Genomic DNA, 15917 nt, shown 5'->3' with positions numbered 1-15917 from the left:
GTTGCACGTCTGTTTTGATTTTGTCAAGTTGAGTCTTAAGTCATCAGATGACTCAGATTTGAGCCCAAGGCATGTAACTTGAGGCCGCACCTCTGATGAATGAAATGTGAATGGGAGGAGCTGGGGATCAAAATCAAATCTTAGAAATGATGGATGACCTTCCCCACCCTGAGCCTTTAGCCACTCCTAGATTACAGTTATATCAGCCATAAAAAGGAAAAAATAAATGAATGTAGCAGCATGGCAAGTCAAACACTGAAAAAAATGTAATGACCAGGGGGAACAGCAGTCAGAAGTTGACACAGGAAAAGGCCCAGAGCCCTTAAAATACCACCGTCTTGCATGTAACTCAATACAACCAATCATTGTAGCAGTTTTTTCAATGACACTTTAATTTCTTCGGTGTCTCTTAGCGGACTTTTTACATTATTTTATATAGCTCATTTGATTTATTAGAAGGTCTGCTCAACAAGACCAGGAGTGGACAAATTCAATACAAGGTTTTCATGGCTCTGTTGTGCAAAAAGAGCAGACATCATTTGATGGCACCATCAAATCACAGCTTCATGTGATGATGATATTGTATTTAATCTGTAAGACTTAAGTTGCACAGGTTGTGTTTAACCTGCTTTATATCCTTTGTCAAAGTGCATATTGATTAGGGCTGGAATGGTTCAGTACAGTAAATTATAAGCAGCAAAAAACAACTTTTTAAAGAAAAGCTTTTGCCCAATTTCTTGTCCATTGGCTCTGCAACAGTTTATGGTCAAGAAACAGCAAGCATTGTTCTTATTTCTACTTGAAGACTCATTAACTGTCAAACATTATTATACACAATTCTAAAAATACCAGAGTCTATTTTTTAATTTCATGTTTTGACTTGTGAACTTGCCTACACTAAATAGTTACTGGTGAGGTCACTGGAAGGAGGTTTTACAGTGTTAATCGCCCACATTATGTGTTAACTGGGTGGTTTTATTATTTGTTCAATCTATTCTCATAAAAGCAGCACAAAATTGTCCTTTTTATTCTCTCGCTCAGCCTTTTCACAGTTGGGTTTATACAGTAAAATAATACAGCCATGGAGCGATAAGGAAGATATATGTTTCAGTTTTCAAAAGAGTTCAAATAAACCTGCTTTTCTTCCATTTAGGAAATTCCACAAAAGCGTTGTGGGGATACTGTGGGCAGGAATACCGCAAGTCTTCGGGGAACACCGCAGGAGAATATTTCCCGGAATTTTGGGGCCTGTGCAACCACAGCAGCGGCTCATTTCGAGTCTGAACGCAGCTCGTTTTGAGATAACGCAGGTAGCAGAGCTTTTTGTCTCCTTGACTGCTCCTCTCTGGAGGACCTGAAATGAAAACAATAAGTGGAGAGACGAAGACAGGGAGGGAGGAGAGAGGGAGGAGGGAAATATAGGAGAGGAGAGAAAGGTGCATTTTTCAAATGGTGAATAATTAATCTGCCCTGACATGATGCTGCGCAGGACCACTTCCTGTGGCTCAGGTTTCAGTGCGTGTGAGTGCAAATGTGCTATGGGGGGAGGGTCTACTTCCTGCACCAACTCCTGATTTTGGGGGCCTCGGATTTGTGGCAAACTTCGAGAGAGGATGAAGAGCATGTATATAGATAGGATTTTAAATACTAATGCTTGATGAAGATTTTAATAGCAACATGTGGGACTCTGGGCAGTGCAACCTGTATTATTTCAGCACAAGACCTTCCCGACATATTTGTGTGTGGATTTGCCCACTAGTGCATGCAGGTGCTGTTCATGTGTGTGGCCCCGGGAAGTGGTGTATGGGCAGTTCTAAGCTAAACAACCTTGTTCAGACATTATGTTTCCCCTCGCTTAAAAGTCACGTCAGGCCCACCATTTAATAGCAGAGTTGATATCCCTGCGGTGCCCTCACTAATAACCCTTGTTTATCTTAAAGCTGTGGAGATTTACCACGGTCAGGTTGTGTTATCGTACGAGCCACTTCCTGTCAGACACCCAACCTGTCCGTCTGTGCAGCAATTTGTTTTAGCTCTGTCTTGCTAAACTGCTGTGCCTTTATTGATTGGTTTTCACTCTCTTTGTGTGTGTGTGTGTGTGTGTGTGTGTGTGTGAGAGAGAGACCAGCTTGGGGCTGGCAGTGTCTGTTCTGAGGTTTCTGTGGCTGCAGGTAGCGGACCTGTTCACTTAAACAGCATACCTCTAATGTACTCCAGATGATCCAACTATTTATAACTCTCCCACATACATGTGCTCACACACACACACACACACACACTGCTCTGCCCTGTTGTAATCCTGGCGCCTGGCTTTTTACTATGCTATCATTTCTTGAAACTAGTTTGCTGGACACACACACACACGCACACACACACACACACACACACACACACACACACACTTTTTCCTCTCACCCTCTCTGTGTTAATGTGTCCTTCCTTGCATTTATATGTGCTTTTGGTCTCAACAAGACCTTTTGGCTCTTTTTTTAAAATAGGTGGTGTAACTTTACACTTTTCCTGTTATTTGTGTGCCATGACTCAAGAGTGTGCGTGCGTGTGTGTGTGTGTGTGTGTGTGTGAAAGAGACTTTGAAAGTTGGCACCAACCATCACCGAGCAGCCAGGGGAAGAGAATTATGGGGCATTTAGGCCTGTTTTACAGGACCTGAAAAAAACCATGCAAACTGTTCATGTGACACCAAATGCCAGGCTAATAAAATCACACAACCAACACCTTCTGAGAGGAGAAGAAAAGGAAACACAGACAGAAAAACAACAGTCAGAAAAGCAAATAGAGTGCTCTAATAATAAACTTTTTGCCAAGTAGAAAAAAACCCAAACACACACACACACACACCGATTCAGAGGACAATTGGCTAGAAAAATGCAGGCCGGCGATAATCACTGCATCAGCAAGACTTTGTTTTCTTACAGTCCCGGAATCTTTCTTTTCGTCTCAGCTTGGCTTTCCTCCTCTCTTAAAGTACACTCACACTCTCCGGTGCTGCAGACACACTTATGGTGAACAGCAAAGAGTAAATAACAAGTCATGATGTGTGTTTTTGTATTTGTGTGTGGAGGTAAACAAAAATGGGAGAAAGAGGAGGGAGTTTGAAAAAGAGGAGGAAATGAGAGAGGGGGGAGATTATTAAACAGAGCAAAGGAGATTAAACGACAGATAAGAGGCGCGAAGGAGGAGGGATATTTGGGATGGGAAAGAGGGAGAAAGAGAGAGGTGGAAGGACAGAAACAGACCACCTCAAAGTAATGAGAGAGAGGACGGAGAAGTGGAGAAGGTGGAGAAGGAGAGAGAGAGAGAGAGGGAGAGAGAGACCACCCCACAGTGAACACCAGAGGGAAGGCTGCAGATTTCAACGTCTATTTCTCTCTCAGCACAGCTCCCCTCAGACCAACACTGAGGCTGGAGTCGCTCTTACTGCCAAGTCATCCCTCACTTTACCCGTGTGTGTGTGTGTGTGAGTGTGTGAGTGTGTGTGTGTGTGTGTGTGTGTACTAGCTCATGACAGGGGCCCTCAGAACGCCAGTAAACTACGGCTGTGCTCTGGTTATTGCTGTCAACAGAGAAAAGCTCAAAAACTTAATCCAGGATGATGCAACACTCAGTGTGTGTGTGTGTGTGTGTGTCAGATGCATCCAAGTCAGGACAATTCTCTCTACTATTAACACAACAAGGAAACATACATTTCCCCACTGACATCCACACTCCCATCACTGTGAATGGACCTATGTTCCGTCAAACAATGGCCTCTCTCTGTAGGAATAACACACAGTGTGTTGTGCGTGACCTCAGGCTTCATAGATCATAGATGTATGCATGATAAGAGGCCGCTGTGGTTTTATAAGGTAAACACAGAGAAATCTCCATCAATAGACCCCCTAAAGTTCCCCATTTTAAGCCAGAATTAGAAAAACTCAAATCCAATAAAGGAACTTTGTGTAAGGCGCGGTAAATTAAGTTAGGAGAAAGAGCCTATGTGTTTGAGTGAGCCGTGCTGCTCTTTGATAAAGCGCGTATGTTTATATTCGTAAAACGGGGTCACTGTGATATTGTCTGGTATGTGGAGAGTTATAAGAGGCTTGTGCTTAACTCAATCTGCAAGATAAACAGCCCCGGGCAGCAGCGCTGACAGGATTCGTATAAGTTTGTTCCCTCCTTCCTGCCCCCTTTTCTCCACTTCTCCTCCTTTTTTTTTCTCACTTGTATACGCTTCATTTTGAAACTCTGACATTTTTCTTCCCACCCTGTTCTCCATGATCCATACTCCATCTCCTCTGCCCCATCAATCTGAGAGGTATTAGCAAAATGAGTGGCTGCTTTGTGGAGGTGAATGTGGTGGCTCGTGGGCCAGGAGGGGGTCGCTGTAGTGTGGGGGACAGGGGTCGGTTTGAGAGGTCGCAGGTCAGGAGCGATGGCTGCAGTTGGCACCGTCCTCAGGGGAATTTGTGTGTGTGAGTGCATTATGTTGCTGGGCTGCTTTGCCCCGACTTCCTTATTGTCACTCTGTTCCTTCCTGCTTGCTTTAAGGGAGCTGTGAGTGACATCCAGGGTGTTAATATAGCAGCAAACAACTATATGAAGATACAGTGAAGCAGTCTTGCTACCTCTGTGTGTGTTGTGATCAGAGCTTGTCTGTGTATGCATGTTAGTGCATGTGAGACCCTGTGTGTGTATCCCAGTTGCTAGCTAACCGTCGCAGCTCTTAACATTGTTTATATATTGGGTACAGCTGAAAACGCGTTGTGACCCATGGCCGATCCCCCCGAAACTCTGACTCATAGATATGCTCTGAATGTTACCAATCAAATAGCCAGAAAAAACGCTGACACTAAACATCTCTGCAAATCATGGACCTTATACATTATCAGATTGAAGCTTTATGTTTCTCAACAATGCTGTGATGAAGGCGAAATTATGTCTAGGCACAAAAACCACTTGGTTATGCTTAGGTGAAGACCATGTATGGCTTAAAGCAAACACATTTGGTGGCTCAAATGCAGCTGGGGAACTCCAAAATATGTCGGTAAAGAAGTGCTGGTAAAATACACTCAGTTTCGGTGCCACAAAAACTGGTGGATACACTGCAAAGAGTTACCGAAAGACAACCGGTGTTGTTTGTTGGTTTTGTAGCAGTGAACTGCAGTGGTCTGCAGCTTGGTAGGCATGTCACCTTTGTGGCACATCATCCACCATCCCCTCCTGATGACAAAGTCAGCTTAATTTCTCCTAGCTATTTGGGATCAGTACCAATTAGTATAAAAACCTAAACACTGTCAACGGTAATTAAGCCCAAATGTTCTCAAACAAGATGATAATAAAGTCTCAATGTGCTCAAATGAGACAATAATAAAATCCAAATGTCCTCAAAGGAGTCCTTCCTAATTAACATGTCTTAGCTTGTTGCTGTCGCTAAAATTGTTCAAATGTCTATTGCCATACAAACGACAAACACTATTAATCATAAATAAACAAGTTTCAACCATTAAATTTCATCAGGTTTTGAACCCTTGTCCACTTTTTGTCGGGATCGGCTGCAGACTGACTTGGCAGAGATGGCTGCCATCTTGTTTTTACATGGATTAGTGTACTGTGCTCTTACTATTAGGGTTGTCATGAGAACCAATACTTCGGTACCAAGTCGATGCCAACACGCAAAAAATACGTCAGTACCTGTTTTTTTTTTCGGTACCGTAAGTACCGGATACAGCTTTGCCCTCAGCGGGCCCCTGTCAGAACTGACGGGGGCAGTATACGCACATCAGTCTGTGCCGAGGACGATTGCAGAAGAAGACCGCCTGTTTTCCATCGTCTTTGCTAGAAACAATGGCTTCAACAAGTGCTGCTGGAGCCACAACACCTCCACTCCAGTCAGGTAGTAGGAGTCATGTGTGGAGACATTTATAAGTAATTATAAACTTGCAAAAACCAGTGTGCAAACGGTGCCTCCGAAGTTTCCAGACCAAAGGAGGAAACTCTTCCAACCTGGCTGAACACTTAAAAGACAGACACCCTGACTTGTTTAAAGAATTCAAGGTGAGTGAGTTTCAATTTACCATCACTTGTGTTATGTTATACTTATCCTGAAATATGCATCACATTATTTGGGTTCCAGAGCCAGCTTACTACGTTTATAGGGGCGGCTACCGGTACTCGCTACCTTACGTTATAACTTACCCTGTAATAGATGGCTAACATTATGTGACGTTAACGATACTGTCTTTAACGTTACTTAACTTTGCGCTTCAAGCAATTATTATCAGACTAATTGTCTGTCACCATATCCGTAAATTCAAAGTTTGAAACAGTTTTAATAAAGTAGTGAATTTAGAAATACATGAGTTCTGTTTTTTTTATTTTTATCGTGGTATCAAATGAGTATCGAGAATTGTGGAAATTCACTGGTTGATTGATTGATTGATTATTTTTATTTACGTGTCATGCACAAAGTGCCCAACCCTCATGGGTTTATAAGACACAAAAAGAAAGTACAGTTGCAGTGTACATTACTATTATTATTATTTTTTTTTTTTCATTTCATACATAATTACAGCCCCTTTTACGGCTCAGACTTTAAACAGAATATTCTGCCTTCTCTCCCACGCTTTACAAATAAAATCTGCAACAAAAAAGGTTCCCTTTCTAAAACACAACACAAGTTCTCATACTCGTCCAGCCAAAAGAAATCAGCATAAATAGAGGACATTTTAATAAAAAGTACATCCCTCAAGTCCTCATAAACAAGACAGTAAAACAGAAAATGGACCTCACTCTCAATTTCACCGAGCTCACACACCTGACAAAGTCTGTCCTCCTCTGGAATGGCATTAAACCTGCCGGTCTCTAAAGCCGAGGGTAATGTTCCTGAACGTAACTGTGCACATAATGATCTTTGTCTTTTGTTTAAATTATACTTCACATACATTTCAACATCATAACAGTTTTTTATGAGACAGTAAGTTTGTAATTTTGGTTCATACCATATATCGACAGACCACTTTTCCTTATACTTGAGAAACATATTATTCTTTAACTCCCAAATATTACAAAGTAACATGTAGCCCAGGGATGACCATGTAAAATGTCCCAGATCAGATCTTTTTAGTGAGTCTCTGATCTGACATCCTTACAAGTCTATTCCACAGTCGAAGCATTTCACATTTATGTCTGATGTTTGGAGGCTCCCATCCCATATCTCCACAAATAGCTAAAACTGAAGTTAATTTATGCACTCCTAAAAAAGATCGAATAGCTCTATAGTGCACAGCATTACAACTTGAGTATTCCCGGAAACCCCAAACACCAGAAGCATAATCAGACACAGGACAAACACATTATTACTCCACCCTGCCTCTCAAATGCCCACACCAAATTAATTTGACGCCTCCTATAACCAAAGATTTCATATTCAGTACGCTGCACATTACAGACTTAAAAGGCAAAAAGCACTAGAAAAGGAGAATTCACCTTCCCTTTAATCAACATAAATGTGCTCACAATTTCTGCTGTATACCAAAAACAAATCAGTATCTCTTGTCTTCACGCTCCCCTGTCATCGTTTGTTCCGGCACTGACAAGTGGAGAAGGGGGTTGCAGTGATATGCAAAGCAGAGTGTCATTGCATTACAGAGAATGTCCTCAGGTGTGATCGTCTTGATTTGAGATGCATGAGTCAGAAGCAGCAGAGCAGAAATTAAAAAAAAGACGCTAGCACTCACACACACACACACACACACACACACACACCCACACACACACACACACACACACACACACACACATATACACTTACAGCTACACACACTAACTGCTTCAGGTTGAGATGAAACACAGATAATTAGCTCTAATGGAAACCAGACTTGCAAATCTAGTCTGTGTGTGTGTGTGTGTGTGTGTGTGTGTGTGTGTGTGTGTGTGTGTGTGTGTGTGTGTGTGTGTGNGTGTGTGTGTCAGTCCAGCTTCCTCTCCCCCCTGTCTTTCTGTGGTGTTGAGGGTTAATGTAAACCAGCTCTTGTTACCCTGTAATGGGGAACTTCAGAGAGAGATGGAAATGAGGGAGACAGCAAGCTGAAAGAAGTAAAAGGAGAGGCAAGACAGGAAAGCCTCTGCTGGTTTAAACAGCCAAACAATCAACAACATGGGCCCACTGCCTGTGCAGAGGCGTGAGAAGTCCATTTCTACAAAAGATTTACAGCTCCTGGTATTATTAAAACACACACAGGCCAACACCTTTGACTTTTAGAGGAGTTTGAGGACTGCAAAGAGCAAAGAGATATAAGCTGTGATTAATGAGCGGGAGAGAGTGTGTGTGTGTCAGTCATCAAAGAGTTTATCATAGCACGCTTATATCCAGAGAGCCAGATGCCTTCACACTGATAACAAGCGGTCATCCCTTCACCTTCCAACATCAAAGAGGGCAGGAGCTGAGTTGCAGGAGCCTTCACCAGCCCTCCCTCTTTCTGTCTCTGGAATGTATTTCCCTGTTTGGTAGGCGTGAGAAATCTCCCTGTGTGTGTGTATAACCTATATGTGTGTGTGCGCGTGTGTGTTTCGAAGCCTCAGAGGTGACATTCCTCCGTGTCAGAGCAACAGCCTCAAGTTTAAGATAACACGGCCACGGTGATCTGAGGGTGGGAATCGATTCCCCCCGGTGGCAGGCGAGGGCCTCGGGTCAGAGCTGATGGCTTTACCTTCCGCACGCAACTGGTGATGCAAAAACACAGTAGTGCTCCCATAATCATCGCTCAACGACCCCATTGGAGAGACGTAGAACACACTGTGACATGTATATTGGCTTTCATCTGTTATGTCCAGCTGATGTAATTGCAGTATTCCTGTTATAGCCTATTCCTTTGGGGACTTAACGGTATTTTACCGTGTGGTCTTGAAAGGTCCAGTGTGTAGGATTTAGGGAGATCTATTGATTCTTTAGTGTGTAATCACCTGAAAATAAGAATAATTGTTTTTCGTTACCGTAGAATGAGCCGTTGTCTGCATAGGGAGCAGGTCCTCGTCTACGGAGTCCGCCATGTTGTACCACCATGTTTCTACAGTAGCCCAAAACGGACCGGCCACTGTAGGTCGCAGCCCCTCCGCAGTGAGCCAAACAGCATCGGAAAAACACATATTTTAATGTGAAACTGCTTTATTCTGTATTTTTACAGCTTTAAATCACCGGGTCTGTTTGTTTTGTAGAGGAGGAGACCTCTGCAGATAATTCGGCTTGTGGTAAAAACCTCCTGAACATCTGGATCTTCAGGTATCAGAGAAAAAAGTGGAGCGCACATTAGCAGGTGCTGGACTGGCAGCCCCTCTGCAACGAGTAGAACAGTGTCAGTGAAACACTAATATGTAACATGAAACTGCTTTATTCAGTATTTTTACCAGTTTAATCACCTGGTCTGTTTGTTTTGGAGAGGAGGAGACCTCTGTGGATAATTCTGCTCCTGGACAATGAACACTACAGGAATCTTAACTGGAAGTTCACGCTTGGCACACAGACACAGTTTCACACACTGCTCCTTTAAGCATTTATTATGAGACATTTACAGATTTTTAAGGGAAGGAAACATTGGGCTTTAGGCAAGTAAAGGCAATGAGGTCCTATCTAGTCCTCTAGTCCTGGTTTTATGTAGTCCTACCCTCCCTGAATACATCCAAGGACCTGTCTCTGTCCAGAAAATTAATTGATATTTGTATTTATAGAAGTATTTATGGCAGGAAGGGTGCAAAAGCTCAGTTGGCTAAAGTGATAAAACTGTTCTGATTTTGCTCAAGAAGACTTATTTTCTGCATGTCAATATGTGTGATCTGTGGCCCTCTAATTACGAGAGGATTGATACGTACACACACTGATATGTTCTTAATGAAGAAATCATTACATCTGCTCTGTTTCTGTGGCACAACCTGAGCACATCTTCATTTCAGTTAAACTTAAGATACATATATTTTTTTTTAAATAATTTGAAATATTAAATTGAATCTGATAACGATAGAAAAGACAGTTTTGAGTGTAACATCTTGTACCTTCTATTATAATTCTTGTTTTTAATCATTAAACATGTTCATATGTGAATAACTACTTCTTTTTTTATCAGGATTGCAGGTATAATGTAGTGACACAGGCAATTCAGTGTGCTTTATGACCCGCATCTGCCTCTTCTATCTGATAGAGCTCTTGGGTTAAAGCTGCTGTAGCACCTGCAGGAGACTCCCGTGCTGACCTGTGGCTCGGAGGACATCTGGGAATATCATGCATGCCTCCCACAGCTCCACATTCACCCTGTTCAAACAGACCACCAGCTAATTATGGCTTTCCCAGATCCCTGAGCTCAAGAAATCACTACAGAATAAGCCACGGGTATGAGATGTTTTCTTTTGGCCCCTCCACTGTGGTTTAGTTAACTGGGGATTCAGCAACAACCAATGAAAATAAACTCCCGCATAGGCTTGGAGTACTGAGACTATGGGACATGAATTAGTTTCCAAGAATTTCAGGTATTTAAAACCAATTTTGTGTGTCAAAAAAACACCCTCACGCCTTCCTCTGATGGTTTTCAAATTGCCCAGTTTATTATTTATTATTCAGCCTCTTGTTATTGAGCTTAGCTTGAAGTCTATAATGAATATCCAGACAACTGAGAGGTAAAAATGATACTTTCATGTTCTTTATTCAAGATATTACCAAATATTTACAACACTCAAAATGCGCAGACTCCAAATCCATTCAGCATTCTGTGATATCCCAAAAATAAATAGCTTTTATTTGAGTGGGGGGAAAAGGAATTTTGAGCCTGTGTAGAAAAAATAAATACAAAATACTTCATTTGCTGTGAAACATTGTCACAGGGAATGTGGAATAAATTGTCATTTCTCTCTCTGGTGTTTCAAAACAGAGCAGTTCCTCAGAGCTCATTTTGTTTTTACAACATTCATAGTCGCAGTGGTCTTTCTGTCTTCGCATCCGTCATGTCTGTCCTAAGTGCTCCCTTGCAAACATCGCAGTCCTTGCAACGGGAAAAATGAAAAGCCCGCTCTCCTCTGAGGCCTGAAGCACTGCGGCTGGACCCTCAGCTGTGTTTGGCCTGTTTCAGTCTCTGTGACAGGTCGGCCTGATCCACTGGTTCTTCAGTTTGGATAATCTGGGAAAGAAATATTATTTTGATTAAGAAAAAAACCAGGACATAGAAATGTATAGTGTGGTTTGTTTGTAGGCTGTATCTGCAGTGATGTAACCTGGTTGTGACCTTTGGGGTCAGTAAATCTGTTTATCCAGAAAAGAATGCATATTCCCTCTTGTATGCTTTACACCATGGAGTGGGAACTTTACATTTTAAGGTGGATGGTGAGGTCTTTTGTAAATAATGTGCAATATTAGGACCTACACCTTTGACAATGAAATAAAATAGGCTTACTGAATTTTAGAGGTGTTGAGTGGGAATGAAATAGAAATATTGGAGCAGAAGTATCCCTATTGGAACATTATAAATATTGCTGTTTTTTTCATTTGGCTGGTGGTGCGTAAAATGCGCATAGGTACATTTTGGCACAGGTCCCTGCAGCATGGAAAGTGAAAGTCGCTCAGCTTACCGCGCTGTACCATCCACAGCAGCCCTGCTAGTGGGATGTAGTAGACAGTGACCACGAGCCCCCCATCCTCCAGACCGAGAACGCGTAGCTGAGGCGCTCGTGCGCCACGTAGCTGCAGCTGGTCCCTCGCGCGTCGAGCTCGTCGCTCTGCAGAACTTGGCACAGAAAGTCGATGTACCGGGCCGCCAGCTTCAGCGTCTGGATCTTGCTCAGTTTGTCCGACGGGAGGGTGGGAATGATCTTACGTAACGACGTGAATGCCTCATTGAGGGACTGCGTCCGTTGCCGCTCTCTGATGTTGGCCATCACGCGCTGTGTCTGCAGGTCATCGAAGGAGCGCGCGGGGCTGCTGCTTCCTTCGCTGTCGCAGCTCCCTGCGCTGCCGCCTCCTCCGTCGCAGCTCTTTCTGCATTTCTTCTTCCCGGGGCTCGGACTCTCCATGTCACCTTCCTCCTCCTCCTCATCCATGCGCCTCCTTGTCGCCCGCCGCTTTCTCGCACCTCTCCGCGGCAGCTGACGGTCTGTCTCCTCCTCGCTGTTCCCCGCGCTGTCCATTGGGGAGGAGTCCTCTTCCCGCATCGTCTTTTCCAAAACCTTTTCTGTGGTCTGTAGGAGCGTAATAACCCCTGACCCTAATCCACTGAACTGGCTACAACATCAACAAACACGACAGGTAATAAGAAGCGTGGCCTGCAGTAAGGGGGTGGGCTGGTATTACAGTAAATCTCGTGCGCAACGGAGAGGGAGAGGTGTATGCCAGACTGAGACGAGCGGTGCTCTTATAGCGGGGAGCGGGCAGGAGGATTTTGGGGAGCGCTGTGATTGGGTAAGGAGGGGTGTAACATAATACTGCAGGGGAAGGAGAGCTCTAGCTATAATATCAGAAATGGTGTTTAAGACTCCTTAAGATTGCGAAAGGGGGTGTACAAGGGGCGCGGTGTTATTGAATCATAGGTGTAGATTTGGACAGGAGGAACGGTCCCTCTTTTAGGAATGAATTCTTTCTCCCTTCCCCACCCCAAAGTATTTCTACCTCTGATGCATAATGTTTGGATTTATTGTAAATTTAACAAAGCAATTTGTATCTATTTTTAAAGCCAGTAGAATAAACTGACAAGAAAGTAGACGTCTGGTTGTTTGTTTAATTCCCAAGTCCTTTTTTAAAAGTTGCACTACTTCAACATGGATTTGCTTGTATTTATATCCTTTTGCAAATAAATGAAAAACAATGAGAAGATGACATAAATTCCTGCACATGCCTGCTGTCTGTTGCAGGCCTCAGTTCTCCCTGTACAGGTCTAGACAGCGCCTGAGATGGGAGCAGTGGTGGCGGTGAAAAATATCAGACCTACTGAAACACAGGAGGTTGTCACAGCAGGAGGTCACTGCTCGTAAGCACACCGAGGTGTTTATTTTCCCGTCAGCGGCCCCGCGTTGAGGTATGCGCTTAAATGGGTCTGCCTCCCGCAGGGATGTGGACACCGCGGCTCAGGTTTAAAAGACGGCCCGGCCCAGGGAGCTCTCAGGGCGGATCCGTGCGCACAGCGGGGTCGCCAAAGGCGGTGTACGGCTGGGGCTCAATGCAAACACGGGAGGTGATAAAGATGGACTGTGAGGAGAGAGAGAAAGAGAGACAGAGAGACTAAACACGCACACATGACCACCCAGCTCTGGGGCCTGCCACGATATAATATCACGATCCAGCATGAATACCTCTACATGTGGCTGAAACTGGATCTGGCAACTTCTGAAGGTGGTCTGTGGTGTGAGTTATCCACAGGGAGGCCTCACCTCTGATGAGGGAGGATGACACACTGGTCCCTTTTTATGAGGAGGAGCCGCCACAAGCGCCTGTCGGGCCTGGATCCCCCTGAGCTGACTCAATTTACACCTCTGTGTTAAAGATAACATCCAGCGTCACGCAATGATTTGTGATTCAAATCCCCTGAATCTTAACACATTTGCACGTGACATACTTGATAAGGATTTTAAATCTTTCTATCGTTTGTTCGTTTTTTTTTCTTTTGAGGAAAGCCTAAATCTAAATCCTTGTCCTCAGCCACACCTGCTCAAAATCAGGCCAGGTGAGGCTGTGCCGCTCTCCAAGGTGCTGAAATAACACACCTGACGCGTCAGCGTTGCACAGACATGGATGGATCACTGAGCAGTCCTGTCAGGCACAGACCCAGCAAAATGTCACTCAAATTAACACCTACCGAGCAGGAAGAGACCCCAAGTGACCACAAGGAGATGCAGGATGCAGGAAAGGAGACGCAAAGGAACTATACCATAAATAAATATCATCTTGACAGATGTTGTGATTACAATATGAGTCACAGTTTAGTGGGAATTGTAAGTTTTGCATTTCATATTGACAGAAAATGTAAACAAATAAGTATGACGTATTTTTTGCTGGGGTCTGTACCATTTGGACATCTGATTTTTAGGCCGGATCATCTCTGTAAGACCACAGTGCTTCTTGTAATGGTTTTGGTGTGACTCATTTTTTTTATATTTATCAAAAAACAGCAGCTCCTGAAATTTGGATATTGCGATTTCGATAATAATTGGTTGAGCCCTATGTAGGAGAGGTGGTGGGGCCTTTTGCATATCTGTGCTCACAGGGGTGCTGTCTCATAATCCGCCCATGTCCATAGAAACCTACCTACAATGTATAGCTTATATTGAAAATTATATTATTACTGTTTCAGTCTGGATGGATCCTTCTAATACGAAACAAATGCATTTAGGAGTATTGATTGTGCACATTACAGTCTGGCCAAATTATAAATGACATGTTATGTTGTTTTCTTTAGTGCACAGCGAAGAACACAAATTATTATAGCATATAGATTTATTTAAAAGCAGCAAAAAGTCACATATATTAAGAGAAATATTTGGAGGAGTTGCTCTCGGCTGGTTTAGGTCACGTCCAATAATTTAGCAGGTCATTGGCAAAATTAAATCATGATGTCACCGCTTTACTTTTCTGAGAGGTGAGAGTTATTGAAATGTAAAAAACTCTGTATAGTTTTTAAATATTTGTTTGTTGTATAGTTCTAATATTTCAGGAACTGACCCCCAGTTTGCAGAAAGTTAACATGAATGTAAATTCATCAGTTCAGCCATTTCATATCAAACCCAAAGTCTCCAAGGAATAAAGTTCACATTGGGCTCCTTTAAATCAGGTGTTCTCCAGCAGGTCCGTCATAAATGAGATGTAGACGATGGCCAGACGCAGCGTGTCGATGCGGGACAGTCTCTTCTCGTAGGCGAATGTGGGAACTTTCCTCCTCAGTTCATCAAACGCCTCATTCAGGCTAAACATCCGCTTCCTTTCCCGCACATTGGCCGCCTGCCGCTGGACCACGGTGATGATCCTCCTCCGTTTGGCCCTGCCGTGATGCCCGTGCGCCCCGCGGCTGTAGTACCTCGGTGCGCCCATCACCAGATGCTCGGTGCAGAGCTCCGCGGTGCGCTCGCCGCTTTCCAGGTCGCTCCAGGGCGAGTCGCTCAGCCGCGTCTGGTCGCTCGGGCTGGATGCGTCATCATCCACCTGCTGATTCGGTCCCAAAGTGCACTTTTGCGGAAACTCCATCCGGTTCATGTCATTGACAAAATGTAGTAAGTTGGAGTCTACTTGCATCTCAATATTCGGTCCCAAACTGCAGCCTCTCAGAGAATATGTCACTTTTATATGTCTGACACCAAACACACACACAGCTTTCAGGACTGGTTGAAATCAGTCACCGGACACAGAGACCAAAGCAGGAGAGCATCTCAACAGGTAAATCCGAACTTCTCCAAATCCGGTCAGAGCACGACAGGGTGAGATCCTATTTGGCTCAAGTCCAAGGGCCCTTCCTGCTGTTTTAATAAGTCGCCTATGCCTCCTCACAGCGCGACATCTTTCATGTCCCTTCTTGCTCTAAATTGAGTCCATTTCTAACGTTAGTCGGCCGGTGAGTGGGTTAAATCCGCGGAGGGAGGCTTAAAAAGGCCGAGAGGAAGCTGGAGGGCCCTGCCAATTGATGCGCTGTCCTCCTGGAGGCCCTTAATGAGCTTCTGAAGAACGGAGGCTCTTGACAGAGGGTCATACAGTCTTGTTTGCACTCTCCCCTCTGCTTCAGAGGCTAAATAATTACACTTTTATCACTTAAACAGGCCGAGAGAAGACCAAATAGAACATTCCCTAACAGTCACTATACACCACGCGCTTTTCTGTTGCAAATTAAAGCAAATAACTGTGCGTTCCCATGGCAGGACAGAGTCCACACTGCAGGGACGGCTGAGAGTCACCAGTGTAACTG

The 15917-nt window shown here is 43.9% G+C and overlaps 2 protein-coding genes across 2 annotated transcripts; both read right to left on the bottom strand.

Annotated features, from left to right (window-relative positions):
* Positions 1-10588: 10588 nt before the first annotated feature.
* Positions 10589-12339, bottom strand: twist1a (twist family bHLH transcription factor 1a). The gene is made up of 2 exons (XM_050035307.1): positions 11608-12339; positions 10589-11159 (listed from the first exon to the last, which is right to left on the bottom strand). Exon 1 carries the CDS (start codon positions 12184-12186, stop codon positions 11635-11637), a length of 552 nt encoding a protein of 183 aa, XP_049891264.1. The 5' UTR covers positions 12187-12339; the 3' UTR covers positions 10589-11159; positions 11608-11634.
* Positions 12340-12722: 383 nt separating this feature from the next.
* Positions 12723-15674, bottom strand: LOC126384319 (fer3-like protein). The gene has a single exon (XM_050035308.1). It carries the CDS (start codon positions 15251-15253, stop codon positions 14792-14794), a length of 462 nt encoding a protein of 153 aa, XP_049891265.1. The 5' UTR covers positions 15254-15674; the 3' UTR covers positions 12723-14791.
* Positions 15675-15917: the final 243 nt, after the last annotated feature.

Source organism: Epinephelus moara, chromosome 22 (genome assembly GCF_006386435.1).
Source record: "Epinephelus moara isolate mb chromosome 22, YSFRI_EMoa_1.0, whole genome shotgun sequence".
NCBI lineage: Eukaryota > Metazoa > Chordata > Actinopteri > Perciformes > Serranidae > Epinephelus > Epinephelus moara.
The sequence above is the reverse complement of the archived record's forward strand: the minus strand, read 5'-3'. Positions and strand labels throughout refer to the sequence as shown.